The sequence below is a fragment of the Sminthopsis crassicaudata genome, chromosome 2, assembly GCF_048593235.1.
Source record: "Sminthopsis crassicaudata isolate SCR6 chromosome 2, ASM4859323v1, whole genome shotgun sequence".
Lineage (NCBI taxonomy): Eukaryota > Metazoa > Chordata > Mammalia > Dasyuromorphia > Dasyuridae > Sminthopsis > Sminthopsis crassicaudata.
The window spans coordinates 241,728,385-241,746,686 of record NC_133618.1 but is presented as its reverse complement, the minus strand read 5'-3'; the positions used below and the strand labels follow the sequence as shown (position 1 = coordinate 241,746,686).

The window sequence follows — 18,302 nt, the reverse complement described above, 5'->3', positions numbered from 1 at the left end:
ATTTGTTTAAAGGACATGTGTTACTTTCAAAGGCCTCGAAGACAGTTTGTCATTATGACAAATGGAGACAATACAAATAAGTCAATTTTTTGGACATGTTCTGGAAAAAGATAAAATACCAAATGTGAAAATGATCCTTTTAAAAATTATTCTATATTAATTTTTTACCTATGTTTGAGATCAAACATCTTGGGATATAGATCTCTTCAAAGGAAAATGATGCTATAATTAATGCCCTTGCCTCATATTACTTAAATGTTATTATATTTAAATAAAACTATAAAATATACAGAACTGTGATGACTAACAAAATATAAAAATGTGTGCACAGTACATGAATCTGTCAAAATGTCACATCAAAATAAATTAACAAGAAATTCAACAGATCACAAGAAATTTTTGTGAATGTAGCATGACTATTTAAACTGATTAAAATAAAACTTTTGTGAATGTAGCATGAATATTTAAACTGATTAAAATAAAACATCAGGGGATGACATTTTAGTGTAACAAGCAATTACAAAAAAGTTTGTATTTTTTTCTAATAAAATAAATTCCAAAGAGGGAGAGGGGAGTCTGGTATGCTTTTCATAAAAAACAAAATTTTTAACCAAAATTAACTTCTATAAAACAAGCATAGGACTTAGAATCACAAGATCTAGTTTTAAATCCTGGTTCTTATACTCATTAGCTGTCTCACTATGAACAAATCATTTAATTGCTCTGAACTTTAGTTTCCTATCTGGGTATAATGATACTTTGCTTCCTTTACAAGGTTGTCGGGGTGAGGTAAGTACTTTATAAACCTTCAGGGGCTACATAAGAATTTCCTATATCAACTCTCAAAGGTCCAGAACCATATCTAATTTTATATCTTCCTCATTACTTTGCATACAGTAAATGCCCACTAATAGTTTATAAAAAAAACTTGCATCAAATTAATACCTTACATATTGATCCCAGACATGCTTAAAATCCTTGCTTAGTAATGCTTCACTTTGTGCCAGGGTTTCATATGGAACCAATGTCCTGGAAAATCCTAGCAAAATGTGTACCATAGTCTGTAGGTGCTGATACCAGCACCTAAGTGTATGGGCAGAAGCTACTTAGTAAAACTAACCCAGCAAGGATTGCTGAAGCTCTGTAATACATCAAGAAGGACTGAAGTAAGATCTCATTCTAGGGTTTCTCTGACTTGTCGTGTGTGTTTATACAGCTTCTCTGCTTCCTGCTGAAGTTCTTTCATTGCAGCATCATTAGGATATTTGAGGACAGCATTCTTAGTGGCCACAGCCAGATTCTTCAATAAGCCACAAAGCTGGCTGCTGCTGCAGAGAATCTCATTGCGAACATCTTTTTCCTTTGTTTCTTGACAAAGGGAGTCCACCAACTTTTGGCCTATCATGATGATCAATTTACTTTGAGTGATAAAAATTTCAGGTGGTTGATTATTGCTAAGGCTGGTATTAAATATGCCAATGGCTTTAAGAAGCCCACCAAAGTAAAGTCTACAGTGTTCTGAAAGGTTGATTTTCTTCTCTGAATCCTGACTACTCAGTTGTTTGTGGTTTGTAGAAGAAAGATTCTAGAAAGAAAGAAAAAAACACACTTCTATTAATGAAAAGTAATTAATTTTGTTTTAATATTCAAGAAGGGAACCTGCTATGATATATAATGAAAAGAACAGTTACATGAAGATTTTAAGACTGAATTTAAGTATAATTCTAATTGTACTATGTATGTGTAGCTAGTACATACCAGTCATGCAATTTTGGGCCTGTCTTTATAGTCATAAAATTTTTAAATTGGAAGGGACTACAGCTAGAATATTAGTACTCAAAGGGACTTTAAAATACAGAATGTATTACAGAATGAGTAGTGAGGACTTATGGAACAAAAAATATTAGAGCCATAAGAGTCTAAAGAACATAAATTGTTAGAGATGGACAATATCTTTGACTTGAGGTCAGATAGTTAAATAGTTTCCTCACAACTCTTTTAAGTAAGGTCTGAGATTATTAAATATAGAGGAGTCAAACATGCTAATCAGGATTAGCCTTATAAGAGAGCCAGAAGCAAAATAAAATGCAATTGGGAAATATTTAACCAAAATAAAAATACAATAAGACATAATTCTAATATGTGCTTTTTACCAAGTCAATGTGAAAATGGCAGAATTCTTTGTATAGGATTTAGTGGCCCAATTTCTATTTGAGCTTAAGATCACTGATTTAGCACAGAGCTTCTTAATTTAGTTCGGGGAGATGAGTGGAGTAAAAATTTTTTTTTTTCCTGAAGCTGGGGTTAAGTGACTTGCCCAGAGTCACTCAGCTAGGAAGTATTAAGTGTCTGAGACCACATTTGAACTCTGGTCCTCCTGAATTCAGGGCTGGTGCTGAGTGGAGTAATCTTAAATGGTGAGGTATCGCATTTTTATTTTTATTAACCTCCAACTGAAATTTAGCACTTCCTTCAATTATTTAAAAATATTAGTCTAAAAAGGAGTCCAAAGGTTTCACAGACTGCCAAGTAGGATCTACAACAAAGGGTTATCAACCTTTGATCCAATGCCATGAGTTCATAAAATGTCATCTTATACAGGAGGAAATAAGCCTTAAAACAGAAATGAATTGTCTAAGAAGACTCATTCTTTCCTGGATACTAGTTTTCCTCATGCATAAAACAAGAATAATAATCTCTATTATTCCTACTTTACAGGATAATTTTGAGGATCAAATGAGGTAATGGCTACTGAAATATGTTTTATCAGTGTAAAGATACTATGTTATTCCCCAAATATAAATATGACTACATAATATGGAGTGGTAGGTAGATTCTGGACATCTTGATTTGAATTCTCCTAGAGATGTAACTATGGGGATGTCACAACTTCTCTGTCTTGGAATTCTCATTTGTGAAATGAAGCTAATAAAAAAATTTCAATGCCCCGATGCATGATCACGATTGCTAGTTTTAAAGCCCTATGCAAATATGAGTTTTATATATATATAATGTATATGTATATATATATTGTATATGTGTATATATATGCGTGTGTATATATATGTATATACATATATAATATATATGTGTGTATGTATGTATATACATTATATATATATAATGTATGTGTGTGTGTATGTATGTATATATATACACATATACACTATATATCTCAAAACAGGAAGCTCCAAAGTAAAATAGTCATTTATGATGTTGCGTGAACATTGCATCTAGATATTAAAAACTTTCTGATTTAGGACATCATTATACACCAGTAATACTTAACATTTGTGTGTGTGTGCCAGAGACCCCTTGGGCAGTCTGGGAAAATTGATTGGACCCCTTCTCAAAATATCTTTTTTTTGAGGCTGGGGTTAAGTGACTTGCCCAAGGTCATACAGCTAGAAGGTGTTAAGTGTCTGAGACCAGATTTGAACTCTGGTCCTCCTGAAATCAAGCCTAGTGCTCTATCCACTGCGCCACCTAGCTGCCCCTTCAAAATATTTTCAAATGCATAAAATAATATACCTGAAATTACAAAGAAAACCAATTATGTTGAAATAATTTTCAAAATATTTTTAAAAATACCCAAGGTCACAGATAAAAACTGACATATGGATAAAATTTTAACAATTACTGAAAAAAAATCCCAATTACATGTAAAAATTTTTAACATTTGTTTTTAAACCCAAAGGGCTTTACAATTGCATACCTTTTGGTCTAGCAATACTACTACTAGATATGTATTCCAAAAAGATTTTTAAAAGGGTTAGGAGAAGGACCTATTTGTACACAATTTGTAAATATTTATAGCAGTTTTTTGTAAAGGCAAAGAACTAGAAATTAAAGGCATCCCCATCAACTGGGGAATGGCTAAATAAGTTGTGGTATATAATTGTATTAGAATATTACTATGCTATAGGAAATGTCAAGCAGGCAGATTTCAGAAAAACCTGAAAAGACCTATATGAACTGATGCAAAATGAAATGAGCAGAACCAGAAGAACATTGTATTCAATAACAGCAATACCTTACAACCATTAACTGTGAATGATTTTGCTATCCTCAGCAATAGAAAGATCCAAGACAGTTTTGAAGTATCTATGATCAAAAATCCTATCTACAAAGAAAGAACTGATGGTATCTGAATGCAGATCAAAGCATACTTTCTGTATTTTTGTTGTTGTTGTTGTTGTTTTCCCCCCCCCCCTTTTGGGTCTGTGTCTTCTTTCACATCATGACAAATATGGTAATGTTTTACATGATTGAACATGTATAATATATCAAATTGCTTTTGTCTCACAGAGCAGGGATGTGAAAGGAGGAAAAAATTTGAAACTCAAAATTTTCAAAAAATATTTAAAATTGCCTTTACATGTAACTGGGGGAGGAGGATGGAACTAATTTTTTTTTTAGTTCCAAAATTTTTCCTTCCCTCTCTCTTTCCTAGCCCTACTCATTGAGAAAGCAAACAATTTGATATAGATTACATGATTGTGCAAAGTATATTTCCATATTAGTCATAACTATTTTTCAAAAGACATAACATATTTTGTATGTAGTCTCTCTTTGTGATTTGAGATGTTTGAAATTTGTTTTTAGCTTAAATACCTAATCAACAGAGCAGACTTCTCTATGTTAATGGCTTAAGATTTAATGGACATAAATTTTTTTTTTTTAAAATGAGGCAGTGTGGCATTGAGAAGACATTTAAAAGACAAAAAGCCAAGGTTCTAATACTAGAGATGTCACTAAATAATTCTGAAATAATTATGTGGCCTTAAGCTCCTTTGCTTTTTTGGACCTCTTATTTCCCCCACTAGTAAATGTTGAAACTGGATCAGATGATTCCTAAAGTCCCTTTCGGTCCTGGGTCTATAATCACTAAGGTCCTTTTAGAACTTTTTAAAAAAATCTGTTAATCTGTCTTTTTGTTAGTGTGTTGAATTGTTTATAACATTTGAAGTGTTGTTCAAGGATAAAAACATTGACAGGAAAATAAGTACCATACTGTACCTTTGCTTTAAAGTCTTTTTTCTTTTCTACTTGTTTGAAAATTGATTTCTGTACATCTTCCAGGTTCATTGTCTTCTGAAACACAAATATGCCTTAAAATATTCACTTATTTCAAAACTGTTACAATCCCTTTAATTTTTTTAGAACCTTGACTTCATGTAACCTTTTTACTGTCTAAACTCTGTTTATTTTAGGAGCAATCACAGGCTGTTCAGATAGAGGAATTAATAGCTTAATGTAATATATGCCTTTTCTTTTTAGCTTTCTCTAAACAATATTGTATAAATCTGAAGATTTTTAGAAATATGTGTGAATTTTGTATTGAAATTAGGATTTTTGTATAGAAAGGATCAAAACATTGTTAGAGGCTACACTTGTTTTAAAGTTACTTCTGGCTAATTTATAATAGGGACTTGCATTCCATTAATTTTTAATAGAAATCTATTGTTGTTCCCTAAATGTTAAAAATATTGTCTATCATATACAGAGGATCCCTCAAGTTTCTATACTGTTCCCCTTTCTCTTCTATGGTTCTATACCTTCAATCTCAATAATCTCATCAGCCCTTCTAACTGTACTTGTCAAAGGTTGTTGTTTGTCTTTCTTTCTGGAAGAGGACATGATATCAGGGAGGGGATGCCATGACATGCAAGTGAATTGGATTGAAATGATGGAAGCCTATGCAAGGTCCCCTGCCTCATTTTTCCTTCCTAAGCCATTTGATCCAGTGGCCAGATTTAGATCAGGACGACTGGAGATGGCCCTAAATGCAAGAAGAGACCTTGGCCTTTTTAACTAAGGTCTTCCACAGGTCTGTTTGACTGAGGCTGTATCCATTCATCACTTAAAGCTAGGTAGCAATGGAGGCAAAGAATCTCCTCTTTCATCTAGTCCAAAAAAAAAAAAAAAAAAAAAAAAAAAAAAAAAAAAAGCTAAATAAAGAAATGGATGGATCTGAGAGGGGAAGACCTAAAGCAGAAATGATTGCTATTTACATTCAATCTGAGTCGATCAGAACTCAAATAATGAACAAATGGGGCTTGGCCTAGGACGTGTTGGTGGCCAAAGAGAATCATATTAGCGTTGGTTTAAGGCCTGGTCCTTAAGAAAGAAATCTAACTTCCAGATCCATATATCCACAACTAATTTCTCCCCTGAGTTTCTATTCTGCCTCACCAACAGCCTTTTAGATACCTACTTCTGGATTTCTTATAGGCATCTCAAATTTAACATGTCCAAACAGAACTTATCTGTTCTTACTATTCTTCTTAAGCTGCTCCATTTCCATCCAGGATACCACCATCCTTTCAATTAATCAGATTGGCACTCCTACAGTAATCCTTTACTCTTTATTTTCTCTTAAACTCATGTATTATCTATTGCCAATTTTTGACAACTACCTTTACAAATATCTCTAAATCTTTCCCTGTCCCTCAATTCTTAAAGATCATCCCCTAGTCCATACCCTAATTAACTCTCTCCTGTATTGCTATAACATCCTCCCAATTACTCTTCCTGCCTCAAGCCTTTCCCCTTTCCAATCCATCCTCCACATAATGGCCAAATTGATATTTCTAAAGCACAAAGATAAGCACCCTATTCCACTACTCAAGAAGCTTCAGAGGCTCATTTTTGCCTCTATATTCAAACATAAATTTTCTGATTGACATTTAATGGCCTTCAGCTTTCTGATTGATATTTAATGGCCTTCATGACCTGACTTCATCCTATCTTTCCACACAGATTTTACAGCACTTGCCTTATGCACTCCACATTGCTGTGCAAGCAGTCTTATTTCCTGCTTCCAATACATGACATTCCATCTCTTTCATCAATATTTTTTGCACAAGCTATTCTTCTTACATAAATGCAGTTTGCATTCCCCCCCCCCACACCTTTTAGAATCCCCAGGTTCTTTCACGGCTTAGCTCAAATCCCACCTTCTACATGAATCTTTACTTTCTTTACTCCCATCCCATCAGGTGCTAGTGACTCTCTACCTGAAATAGTTTTGTATTCAGTCAATCAATAAACATTTATTAAGCTTCTATATGTCAGGCACCATGCTAAGCACTGGGAATATAGAAGAAAAACTCAAGGATTTCAATCTAATGGAGAAAGACAAATGCAAACCTTATATATATGCAAGATACAGGATAAGTTGGAGATATTTAGTTTGTATAGTATATGTTTTGTATTGGTTTATTTGTTTATTTATATGCATGTACTTCCCTCATCCTCAATACATTTTTGAGTTCAGGAACTGTTTCATTTGTAATTTTTGATTCCCAGTTGCTACTAGCCTTGCATGTAGTAGTTGTTTAGACTGGAGACTTTTCTTTTTGCTTTTTTTTTGGCTGAGGCTTTGGGTTAAGTGATCTGCCCAGGATCACACAGCCAGGAAATATTAAGTGTCTAAGGTCAAATTTGAACTCAGGTCCTCCTGACTTCAAAACTGGTGCTCTATCTACTACACCAACTAGCTACCCCTCTAGTAGTTGTTTTATAAAAGCCTGTGAATGAATGAATAAATATAATTGAGTTTTCCAGTTTAATGCCATTTTTATCAATTTTATTTTCTGGCACATTGTATTAATTTGTGTGTTTCCCCACCCCAGTTCCTATTACTCTTAAAACAATAAACCACATCTTTTTTTTTTTTTTCCTGCTAAAAGAGATTCTTTAAGTTGTATCCAATTTAGTTGCCACCATCCAAGCTATCTGTTTTTTCTTTTTTAAAAATAAATTTCACTAACCTGTGATTTATCTTGGTCACAGACATTTCTCATATTTCTACTTGATGGTTCAGAAGAAAATTCGCTTTCCCTTGGTTTACCAAGAGCAATATTCCCTTGGTGCAAATCAAAATCTTTTCTTCTGGGGACTTGAGTGAATGTTTCAAGTTTATGATCTGTTTTCATCTCTTCTTTCTCACAGTTCTGTTTAAAAAGGAGCTTCCCATTTGCAATGATGATGGAGACAAAGCGTTTGATGTCTTCTGGAATTGTCCGAGCCACCATGACAAATCTGTCCAAATCATCAGGATTGTTCTGAAGTTTGTCAGTAATGAGAATGTCCAGAGACCAATTACAGTTATTCAGAGCTTCTCTTGTTTCTAGGAGAATCTGGTAGGAATCTGAAATAATCTGTAGTTGCTTTTTTATCCTGACTTGAAGGTTATTGTCAGTGAGATTGCTAGCATTCACTCTGAGCAATTGAGCAAAATCCAGAAATTCTCCCAGTGATGCCTTGATGTGATCAGCAGCTCTATGGATCCCATCAATGTTTGCTTCCAAGTATTCTTTGAATCTCCATTTACTGCTCACAAAGATCATTAGACTTGCTATAGAGCTAGCTACTCTGTGCTGTAGATCTGTTACCATCTCTTTGGCCAAATCCAGGTCCAATATAATCTCTTTGCCTGGTTCTTCTGATGAGGAAATAGATGAGGGATCAGTAGAAGATGAGGAGCAAGAAGATATACTAGTTCTGCTATCTATACTGGAAATGGATAATCTGTCTTGCTCGGAGAGCTCAGGTGATATTGATCTTGGATGTCTTGGTAGCCAAGAGGGAAAACGATAAACACAGTTTTCTGAAGCATCATTTTTCTTTTCAGGATCTTTTCTAAGCTGAGGAACATTCCCTTTGGGAATGTCATAAATGTTGGGTTTTGTGTTCTGCTGCTCTACCCGAGGAATCAGAAAACTGGGGGGAACAGCATATTCAATTCTAGGTTTCAAGGGTAGTATATCTCTCGAGGGTGGAAATGCATATACAGGCATTTCCGGGGCACTGATTTTTTTCTGAACTGGGTGTACATTTCTGTACTGGTTATCCCTTTGTGGTTGAAGTGTTTTTGATTTATTATTTGGTGAATTTTCTAAGGTTGACATATACCTGGGAGGTGGGATATCATAGAGCACCTTCTGTTCTGGGGAATTTGATGGGGATGTTTTTCTCAAATCTGATTTTTCTGGAGATACTGGGGTGTCATAAATCCATTCAGGCTTCTGAGGACTGGGCAAAGTATTATAGCAGCCCTTTTTAACAGATTTTGTTGATGGAGAAACAAAGCAGGGCATAGAAACAACTCTTGCAGTTGGAGGGAGTACATCATAAACCTATGCAAGAAAGAACCCAATAAAGATTTAATAACAAGAATACCTCCCATAAACAAAAGCTAATTGTGTCTTTTCTTTTATAATATATTCCATCTCCTGACTAGGACATTTTCTTTTCCTTTCTTTTCTTTCTTTCTTTCTTTGCTTTCTTTTTTTCTTTCTGGCTTTGGCTATGTCCAATTTAATGTTTATTGAGCAAACGAGTGAAAAATTATTTGTGGTAATTGTCAAATGGTTTACTCTTTCTTTAGTGTTTTCTAGCCTACTTACTTTTTTTCAAAGTTAACATATATTTTATTTTTCTCCCAATTATATGTTAAAATAATTTTTTAACATTTGTTTTTTATTTAAGTTTTGAGTTTCAAATTCTGTACTCCCTTCTTCCCTCCCTTCTCCTCTTCCTGAGATGGCAAGTAATCAGATATAGGTCATATATGTGCAATCATGTAAAAAATTTCTATGTTAGTCATTTTATATCAGAATTCTTGAATAAAAGAAAGAAAATGAAAAATGGCATGTTTCAGTCTGTATTCGAACAATATTAGTTCTTCCTCTGGTGGCAGATAATATGTTTCATTAGTACTTTGGGATCATTGTATTGAATCATTATATTGTTGTAAATAGCTAAGTCATTCACTTGAACAATTCTTCATTGAACGCTATTGTTGTATAATATTCTTCTGGTTCTGTTCACTTCACTTTGCATCAACTCATATAAGTCTTTTCAGGATTTTTCTGAAATAATCCTTTTTGTCATTTCATATAGTTTCATGATATTCCATTACAATCCTATATCACAGCTTATTTAGCTGTTTTTTTTTTTTTTTTTGATGGGCATCCTCTGGATTTCTAAATCTTAGCCACCACAAAAAAGAACTTATATAAATAATTTTGTACATGTAGGTCCTTTTTTTTTTTTTTGAATGTCTTTGGGATACAGAGCTAGAAGTTATATTGTAGGATCAAAGGGTATGCCCAGTTTTAAAGCTCTTTTGACCTAGTTCCAAATTGCTCTTTAGAATGGTTGGATCAGTTCACAATTCCATCAACAGGACATTAGTGCCCTAGTTTTCCCATATCTTTTCCAATGTCCATCATTTTCTTTTTCTTTTCTTTTTTTTTTTTTTTCGCCATATTAGCCAATCTGATCAGTGTTAAAGTGGTACCTCAGAGTTGTTTTAATTTGTGTTTTTCTAATCAGTAATGATTTAAAGAATTCTTTCTTATGGCTATAGACAACTTTAATTTCTTTTGATTAGGGAATTTTCATTGGCTCTCCTCAGAGCTGGAATATGCCCTCTTTCATTCACTTTTCCTTATGGCTTCCCTGGCTTCCTTCAAATCTCAGCTAAGGTCCTATCTTTTTTTTTTTTTTTTTTTTTTTCTTGAGGCAATTGTGGTTAAGGAATTTGCTCAGGGTCATACAGCAGTAAGTGTTAAGTGTCTGAGGACACATTTGAACTCAGATCCTTCTGACTTCAGGGCTGGTACTCTATCCACTGCACCAATTAGCTACCCTAAAGTCCGATCTTTTACCAATTCTTTTCCTATTCTGTTTATTGCTGGTGCCAACTTACCCTGTATATGTGTGTGTGTGTGTATGTATGGACATATATATATATATATATGTATATATATATATATGTATATTATTCATTATATGTTATCTTCTCCATTAGAAGATGAAATCTCTGAGAGCAGGGATGGCTTTTGCCTTTTTTTTTTTTTTTTAAGATTCCCAGTGCTTAACACAGGACCTTTATATATATAGTAATGTTTCTTGACTGATCACTTAATTATGCAATAACTCCATATCTCTTTTGAACCTCACAGTTTTACTGTGAAATAATATGAAATAATAAGACAATTTTTTTCAGAGGGGGGTGGTGGTGTGAGGAAGCAATTGGGTAAGTGACTTTACCCAAGGTCACAGAACTAGTATCTGAGGCCAAATTTGAACTCAGGTCCTCATGACTCTAATGGGAGTCAGTGTTCTATCCACTATATCACCTAACTGCCTTGACAAATATTAGTTCCATTATGGTTTCCTAATTGGTCTCTCTGTTTCAAGTCTCTCTTCACTCCAGTCATCCCCATGTAGCCATCAAAATGATTTCTCTTAAGTGACAGTCTGACCATGTCATTCCTCTGAGCAGTGACTATTACTTTAGTGACTCTATTGCTTCTAGGATAATTTGGGTAAAATTTAAAGCTCTTTGTAGCCTGGGAACAGCCTATCTTTCCAGGCTCTTTAATGGGTATTACTACCTTTCTCATTCTTCACAGTCTAACAAAGCCAGATCTTTAAACATAGTAGTACTCCATTTTCCATCATTTCCCTTTGTTTCCACAGGCTATCCCCTATGACTTGAATATACTTTTCCCTCATATCTTCTTCAAAGAATCCTTCTCTTTATTCAAAATTTAATGTAAGCACCTCCTTTTCTATGAAGCCTTTCTTGTCCCCCTAGATGTTAGAGCACTCCCTCCCAAATTATATTGTATTTATATTATTTATTTTGTATATTCTTCTACTTGTACATATTGTTTCTCTTGCTAAAATGTAAGCTCCTTGAGAGCAAGGACTTTTTATTTATTTTTTTTTCTTTGTATCCTCGTTGCTCAAAACACTGCCTGAAAAATATGAGGTGACTAATAAATGTTCCTTGATTGATGTGCAGATAACTGCCTAACCTGGTATTTCTTCATCTGCACATCAATCAAAGAGCATTTACTATAGTTATTTTCTATGTGCCAGAAGCAAGACTGAGAGTCTCTCCCAGTTCTCCTTTCCTAAATTTTTTGCTCTTTTGCCTATACTAAGCTGAAAGGTATAATCTTGCAACAATCTAAAGCAATAATAATGGCTCTCATTGAAGATCTATAAAGCACTTTCTTCCCATTTCTTTATTTTAACAGTTGTATGAAACAAACGGGGGAAAGAGCACCTGAATTTTGCTTCAACTTAGATATAAAGTTATAAAGATATAAATTTAAGGAACCAATAACAATTACAAAGCCTGTCAGCAGCTATCCTATAATAGTATGCTTTAATAAATATGTTTTTTCTGCTTCAAGTCTCTTCCTATTCCAGTTCATTTCCATTCAGCTGTCAAATTGATCTTGTTAATCACAAATCTATGTTACCCACATAATAAAAAAACTTTAGTGGTTCCCTTTCATCTCCAGGATGGAATTTAAAATCTTGTGTTTGGCATTCAAAGTCCTTTACAACTTTTCCCCTCTTACATTTCTTGTCTTTTCATACCTTATTTGCTTTGTGTACTCAATCCAGAGACACTGCTTTCCTTTCTTTTGCCTCCCATATGACTCCATCTCTAGACTGTGGATATTTTCATTGGTTGTCCCTTATACCTAGAATACTCTCCCTCTTCATCTCAGCCTCTTGGACTCCTAACTTCTAGTTCCAGGTAAAATTCCACTTTCTCTAAGAAGCTTTTCCATTTCCTCTTAATCCTAATTGCAATGCTTTTATTGATTATCACCAATTTATTTTGTGCATATTTTGTTTGTATATAATTGTTTTCATGTTGTTTTACCCATTTGTTTTCAAAAATTCTAATACTGGGTGATTACTTTCCCCTCAAGATTCCTGTAACTTAGATGTATCATCTAGCTAGCTAGCTAGCTTGCTATACACTATGAATTCCTTCAGAATAGAGATTGTTTTTGACTTTCATTTTATCTCTAGCACTTTACACAGTGCCTGGTAAACAGTAAATACTTTATAAATGCTCATTGACTGACTGACAGATCTCATTCATGTGAGTATTCCTGCCAGTCATGAAGGTCAAGATTTAATTATGCATACTCATCATTTGTGACTCTTGCTCATGTTCTTCCATTAGTTTATCAGAGGAGATCTTTCTATTAATTATATGATGGTAAAGATGTAGTTTATAGTGGAATATCACTTGCAAAAGCCTGACTGTGCTTTTTGATGTATGTATAATTATCTTTAAAAAATTGTAAAGAATAGAAAGTAGATTTATGTATGTTCTTTCTGTCATCTTTTTTTGTAGTAACAAAGTCTAAGACTAACAAAGTCCATCTTTGGCGTCTTCTTCAGATCTCCTAGAAATTAATTCCTTAGAACCTTCAAAGTCTTTCACCTCCAGAGTAAATCTGTTCAGCTGGTACAATTGCTTTTCTTCCCTCTTTATTTTTTCAATGGCATTTGAGACTATAAGATTTGAGTACAAGTACTACTTCCATTGTCCTTGATGTGAAAAAAAAGTTTTATTAGCTGTCTTTCCACAAAGTTTATTTAAAATATTTTTTCATCTACTTATTGCTATTTTATAAGGTGTCTGCTTATAATCTTCCACTTTTTTTATTTAACCTTTTCACAGCAATTTTACATTCTAAACTTGTCTCTTTGCTTTGCCAAGTCAAGTGTTTGCTGATTAAGGTAGTTTGTATGTGCTTTTGTTTTCTGCATTATGACAATTTACATTTATGTAAGTATCAGATTACTTGCTGACTATGATTTACATTAGATAAGCTTCTATATGAAATTGTTATAATTATTCTCAATACCCTTCCTTTTACCAGTGTCCCACTTGTTTGCTTTAATAACATGTTTAAGTAGGTCAAGCCAGAATTGTTTTAATTAGACATTATATCCTTTCTCATTTTTATTTTTCATCCTAGTTTTGCATTAATTTTTATTGTTCCTCTAACAAATCAGCACCCTGACTCTACAGAGAGAGCTTATGGGTTATTTTCTGTGTATTAAACTATAATTAATTTTCCTTCATATTAAAGCAACATATATTTTGATATTGAGTCACCTCAATGCAAAAGCGAATATAAATAAAGATACACTGTAGAACAGTTGATCCCATTCTTTCTTTAATCTTCCTTTTTTCCCTTCAAAAGAGAAATAAACAAGATAAAAAATATTCCTCCCTTTTTGTTAAATTTAGATTTCTTTGGTAAACTCAGCCTATTATGAGTTTTGGCATTACTGGAACTCTGTAAGATCATGTCTCACTTACTCCTTTTCCTTTATTAACTTTCTTCTATTGTCCTTTCTTCAATTTTCTGTGTGTGCTTTTAAAAAATCTAAATTGGTTGATAAATTCACTATGCATCAACATTGGTATTTTTATACAACTTTTTCTTTTCCACTGGAATTGTTTCTTTCTGTGTCTTAAGACTTTCATTTATGAGTGCTTCTCCTCATTCCTGGACTGACTGCTCTTGTATTTTCAGTCAAAAGCCATCTTTCCTTTCTTTTAATCTTTTAAGATCTATTTATTAAAAATCTAAAGTATACCCAGCTTTTCTGTCCTCTATCACTATCACAAATTCTAATGTTAAGTGATTGTTTCCTCTACAAGATGCTCGTACTTATATATATTCTGTGTGTGTGTGTGTGTGTGTGTGCATATCCATCTCTTATCTGCCTCTAGATCTAGGTCTAGATCTTCACCTATTCTCTTAACTTGGCCTGTGTTGTGCGGAAGTGCAGTATTGCTACTTAAGGACCAATCTCATTGCTGATTGGTAAGAAACTTTGACTTGTTCCTTCTCCAGCCTGGCCCAGTTTACTCTTCCTTAGTTAAAATGGTAGTCTTGCTTCCTCATACTTGTATGGTACTAAATGTAGAAATTCAGTAGGCTTTATCCCTAATATTGTTCATAGTGCTTGAGTTCAAGTAAACCACCAACCTCAGCCTCCCAAGTATCAGAGATTATAGAGATGCACCACCATAATCAATCATTTCTCTCTATATTTGTTTTTCAGGTTTCTTGATGCCTTTTGTTTTTACAGCAATCATTTCTGAACCAGATAACCCTTTTAATTCTGAGACTGTATTTCCATGAGTTGAACCTAACTGTTATGATTTCAAATACAGTTCTTATTGCCCTGGCAATAGTTGCCTCCTTCTTTTGGAGTCAATCTAATATTACTTTTGGTGCCTTAAAGCTTTTTAATAATTTCATAAAACTATTTAAAATATTTATATAATTTTCTATATCATACTCACATGGCTTTTGGAAACTTGGTTTCCTCCCTTTTCAGAGTTGGCTGGAATGTCATACACTTGCTTCTGTTCCTAAGATAAATTTAACAAAGGAGAAGAGCAAGATGATCATTAATCTTTTTTTTTATTATTATTATAGCTTTTTATTTACAAGATATATCCGTGGGTAATTTTTCATCATTGACAATTGCAAAACCTTTTGTTCCAATTTTTCCTCTCCTTCCTCCCACCCCCTCCCCAAGATGGCAGGTAGACCAATACATGTTAAATATGTTAAAGTATATGTTAAATACAACATATGTATACATGTCCATACAGTTATTTTACTGCGCAAGAAGAATCAGACTTTGAAATAATGTACAATTAACCTGTGAAGGAAATCAAAAATGCAGGCGGACAAAAACAGAGGGATTGGAAATGCTATGAGTTCACATTCATTTCCCAGAGTTCTTTCACTGGGTGTAGTTGGTTCTATTCATTATTGAACAAATGGAACTGATTTGGTTCATCTCATTGTTGAAAAGAGTCACATCTATCATAAATGATTGATGATCATTAATCTGATTGAACTATGTCATATCCTCCTCAGGTCTCTCTTTAACCCAAGTACAAATTCATGAAGAATTAAAGGAAGTCCTTGTAATTATAGAGTACATACTCCTGTGGTACAAGTGTCATATATTGATATAGAATGCATTTATATAAAGTACACTTTTTGTGTATTTTATTCATTATTTTATGTATTGAAGATGGTGGAGAGTCTTGTCAGGAAATTGGTTGAGCTTTACCCAGTTTCTCTCTGAAACAACATGAAACCATGACTCTAAACAATACTGGGTTGAAAGAATCTACAAAAAGACAGAATTAAACAATTTTTCAGCTCAAGAGTGATTAGAAGGACTTTAGCAAAGATCAGTTTCACTAGAGTGAAAGGAGAGCACAGCCCAGCACTGACATGACAGTGTCTGGGCAAGCCAGCAAGAGCTGTAGATGCAACACAGATAAGCAACCAAAATCCCTCAGGCCAATGATGGAGGCTTCAATCCTAACACAGAAGGAAAGAAGGAGGGAAGGAGGGAAGGAGAGAGGGAGGGAGAGAAGGGGGAGGGAAGGGAAGGATGGAAGGGAAAGAGAGAGGAAGGGAAAAAGGGAAGGGAAGGAAGAAAATGAGCAAGAAACAAACAAACAAACAAAAAAACAACTTTAATCATCTAAAGCTACTTTTGTGACAGGAAAGATCAAAACATTGACTAGAAAGAAGACAAAAATACCTACATGTGAAACCTTAAAGGGCATTTGAGTTAGAACCTTCCTGTAGGGCTCATAAAGAATTTTAAAAGTCAAATAAGAGAGGTAGAAGAAAAATTGAGAAAAGAAATGAGAGGTATGCAAGAGAGAATCAACAGCTTGGAAAAGAAAGGACAAAAATTTACTGAAGTAAAATATACCTTTCCCATTGATGAAACCTTTCCTGTAGATAAAACCTAGAAGAGTTAATTTAATTTCTTTGACTTGTATTAAACTATTATGAACCAGAAGAACAAATGGATTTTGGTTCCAAATAAAGTTCCTAATTTAAAAATATATATCATTCAAAAAAATTTTTTTTGGTTAAACAAGTTATGGTATGTGATTGGGATGGAATACCATTATGCTATAAGAGATGTTGAACAGGGTGTTCTCAGGAAAACCTGGAAAGATTTGCAGGGGCTGAATGCAAAGGAAAATATACTATGTACAAAATATTATAAGATGATCAACTGAGAATGACATAACTATTCTTATCAATTCAGTGATTGAAGACAACTCGGAACATATTTATGATAAAAATGCTATAATCCCAGAAAAAGAACTGATAGTATCTGAATACAGATTAAAGCATACTTTTTTTAGTTCAGTATTTTCTTTCACAACATAACTATTATGGAAATGTTTTATATTACTACACATGTATAACCTATAACCTTACCTTCTCAGTGAGGGGAGGTGGGAAGGGAAGAAGACAGAGAATTTAGAATTCAAAAGTTTTAAAAATGAATGTTAAAGCTTGTTTTTTACATGTAACTGGGAAAAAATAAAAGACTAAGAAATGGGAATTTTTTTTTTTTAGTTTACCTATAGAACTTTCATTTTTCTTTACATGATGATATATGTTTGGCATTAGAATTCTCAAAAATTAGCATGATTTACAAATTTTGGTTGTCTACTGTCACTAGAACATTAAAAGCAATTTATAAAAATTGACTTACATTATATAAATTTACAAGTGTGAAAATGTAAACTTTTCCCCACTATCTCAGGATTGAGTGATTTCTGGGAGAGAAACATTAAAAAAATTGATTACTGAGGCTCAGATTCAACATGTATTTCAACTCCACTTGGATAGTAGCAAAACATAGCATTTGTCCGCAGTCCTCATTTGAATTCACATACTATCTTCTATTGCATAAAGTTCGGCTATGATGTATCATCATGTCATGGGATTGACCCTCAATTCTTGAAGGCCATGCAAGAGAGTACAAGACATGAAAAGTATTATCAAATTAGGAAGCCTTTGAATAAGGCCCATCCATGACGTCACAACATTTGGAAAATGGCTTTGTTAAATTCTAAAAACCCACCACAAGCTAGATTGAATTTTTGAGTATAGCAACCTTTGAAGACAGTGGACTAAGTCATAGGAACATTGCAATATTTTTTGGTAAAATAAATAATAAAGTAGGTTGGTAAGTACAAAAGGATAAAGTCATAGAATTTCTGCATTTCTAGGGCTGAAAGGATAAAATCACCTGGCATGTGTATGTAAGAATGCAGATATTTAAAAGTTTCACAAATGTCAGTGACTTATTATTTGGAATTATAAACTTAAAATTGATAAAGAAATAAACAAATAAAGCTAAAATGCAATTACCATATTAGATTAAGGGCCCCAACTCTAGAAATATAACTTGTGATATTTTTGGACATAACACATTCTTTAATTAGAAGATAGCCTTACCTTAGGAATCAAGCGACCTTGGCTTTGTGGGGATGGAACATCATAAACTTGTGAATTACAAGTTGATACTAATAATGGTTTGGGAAGTGTAAAGAGGTCCTGGTAATGAAGAAGAAGGAGAAAATGATTAAGAAATAAAAACTTTGG

The 18,302-nt window shown here is 33.6% G+C and overlaps 1 protein-coding gene across 4 annotated transcripts in view; it reads right to left on the bottom strand.

Moving 5' to 3' along the window:
• Positions 1-416: 416 nt before the first annotated feature.
• CASS4 (Cas scaffold protein family member 4) overlaps positions 417-18,302 on the bottom strand; it is a 59,275-nt gene continuing 41,389 nt past the window's right edge. For 3 of the 4 annotated variants that reach the window (XM_074288652.1, XM_074288650.1, XM_074288651.1), the window contains exons 3-7: positions 18,156-18,254; positions 15,161-15,229; positions 7,776-9,143; positions 5,020-5,094; positions 417-1,585 (exon numbers count right to left, since the gene is read on the bottom strand). In XM_074288652.1, the coding sequence (XP_074144753.1) occupies positions 1,175-1,585; positions 5,020-5,094; positions 7,776-9,143; positions 15,161-15,229; positions 18,156-18,254 (2,022 nt within the window). In that variant the 3' untranslated portion in view covers positions 417-1,174. The remainder of the gene's footprint in view (positions 1,586-5,019; positions 5,095-7,775; positions 9,144-15,160; positions 15,230-18,155; positions 18,255-18,302) is intronic. The other variant, XM_074288653.1, reaches the window with a different exon arrangement.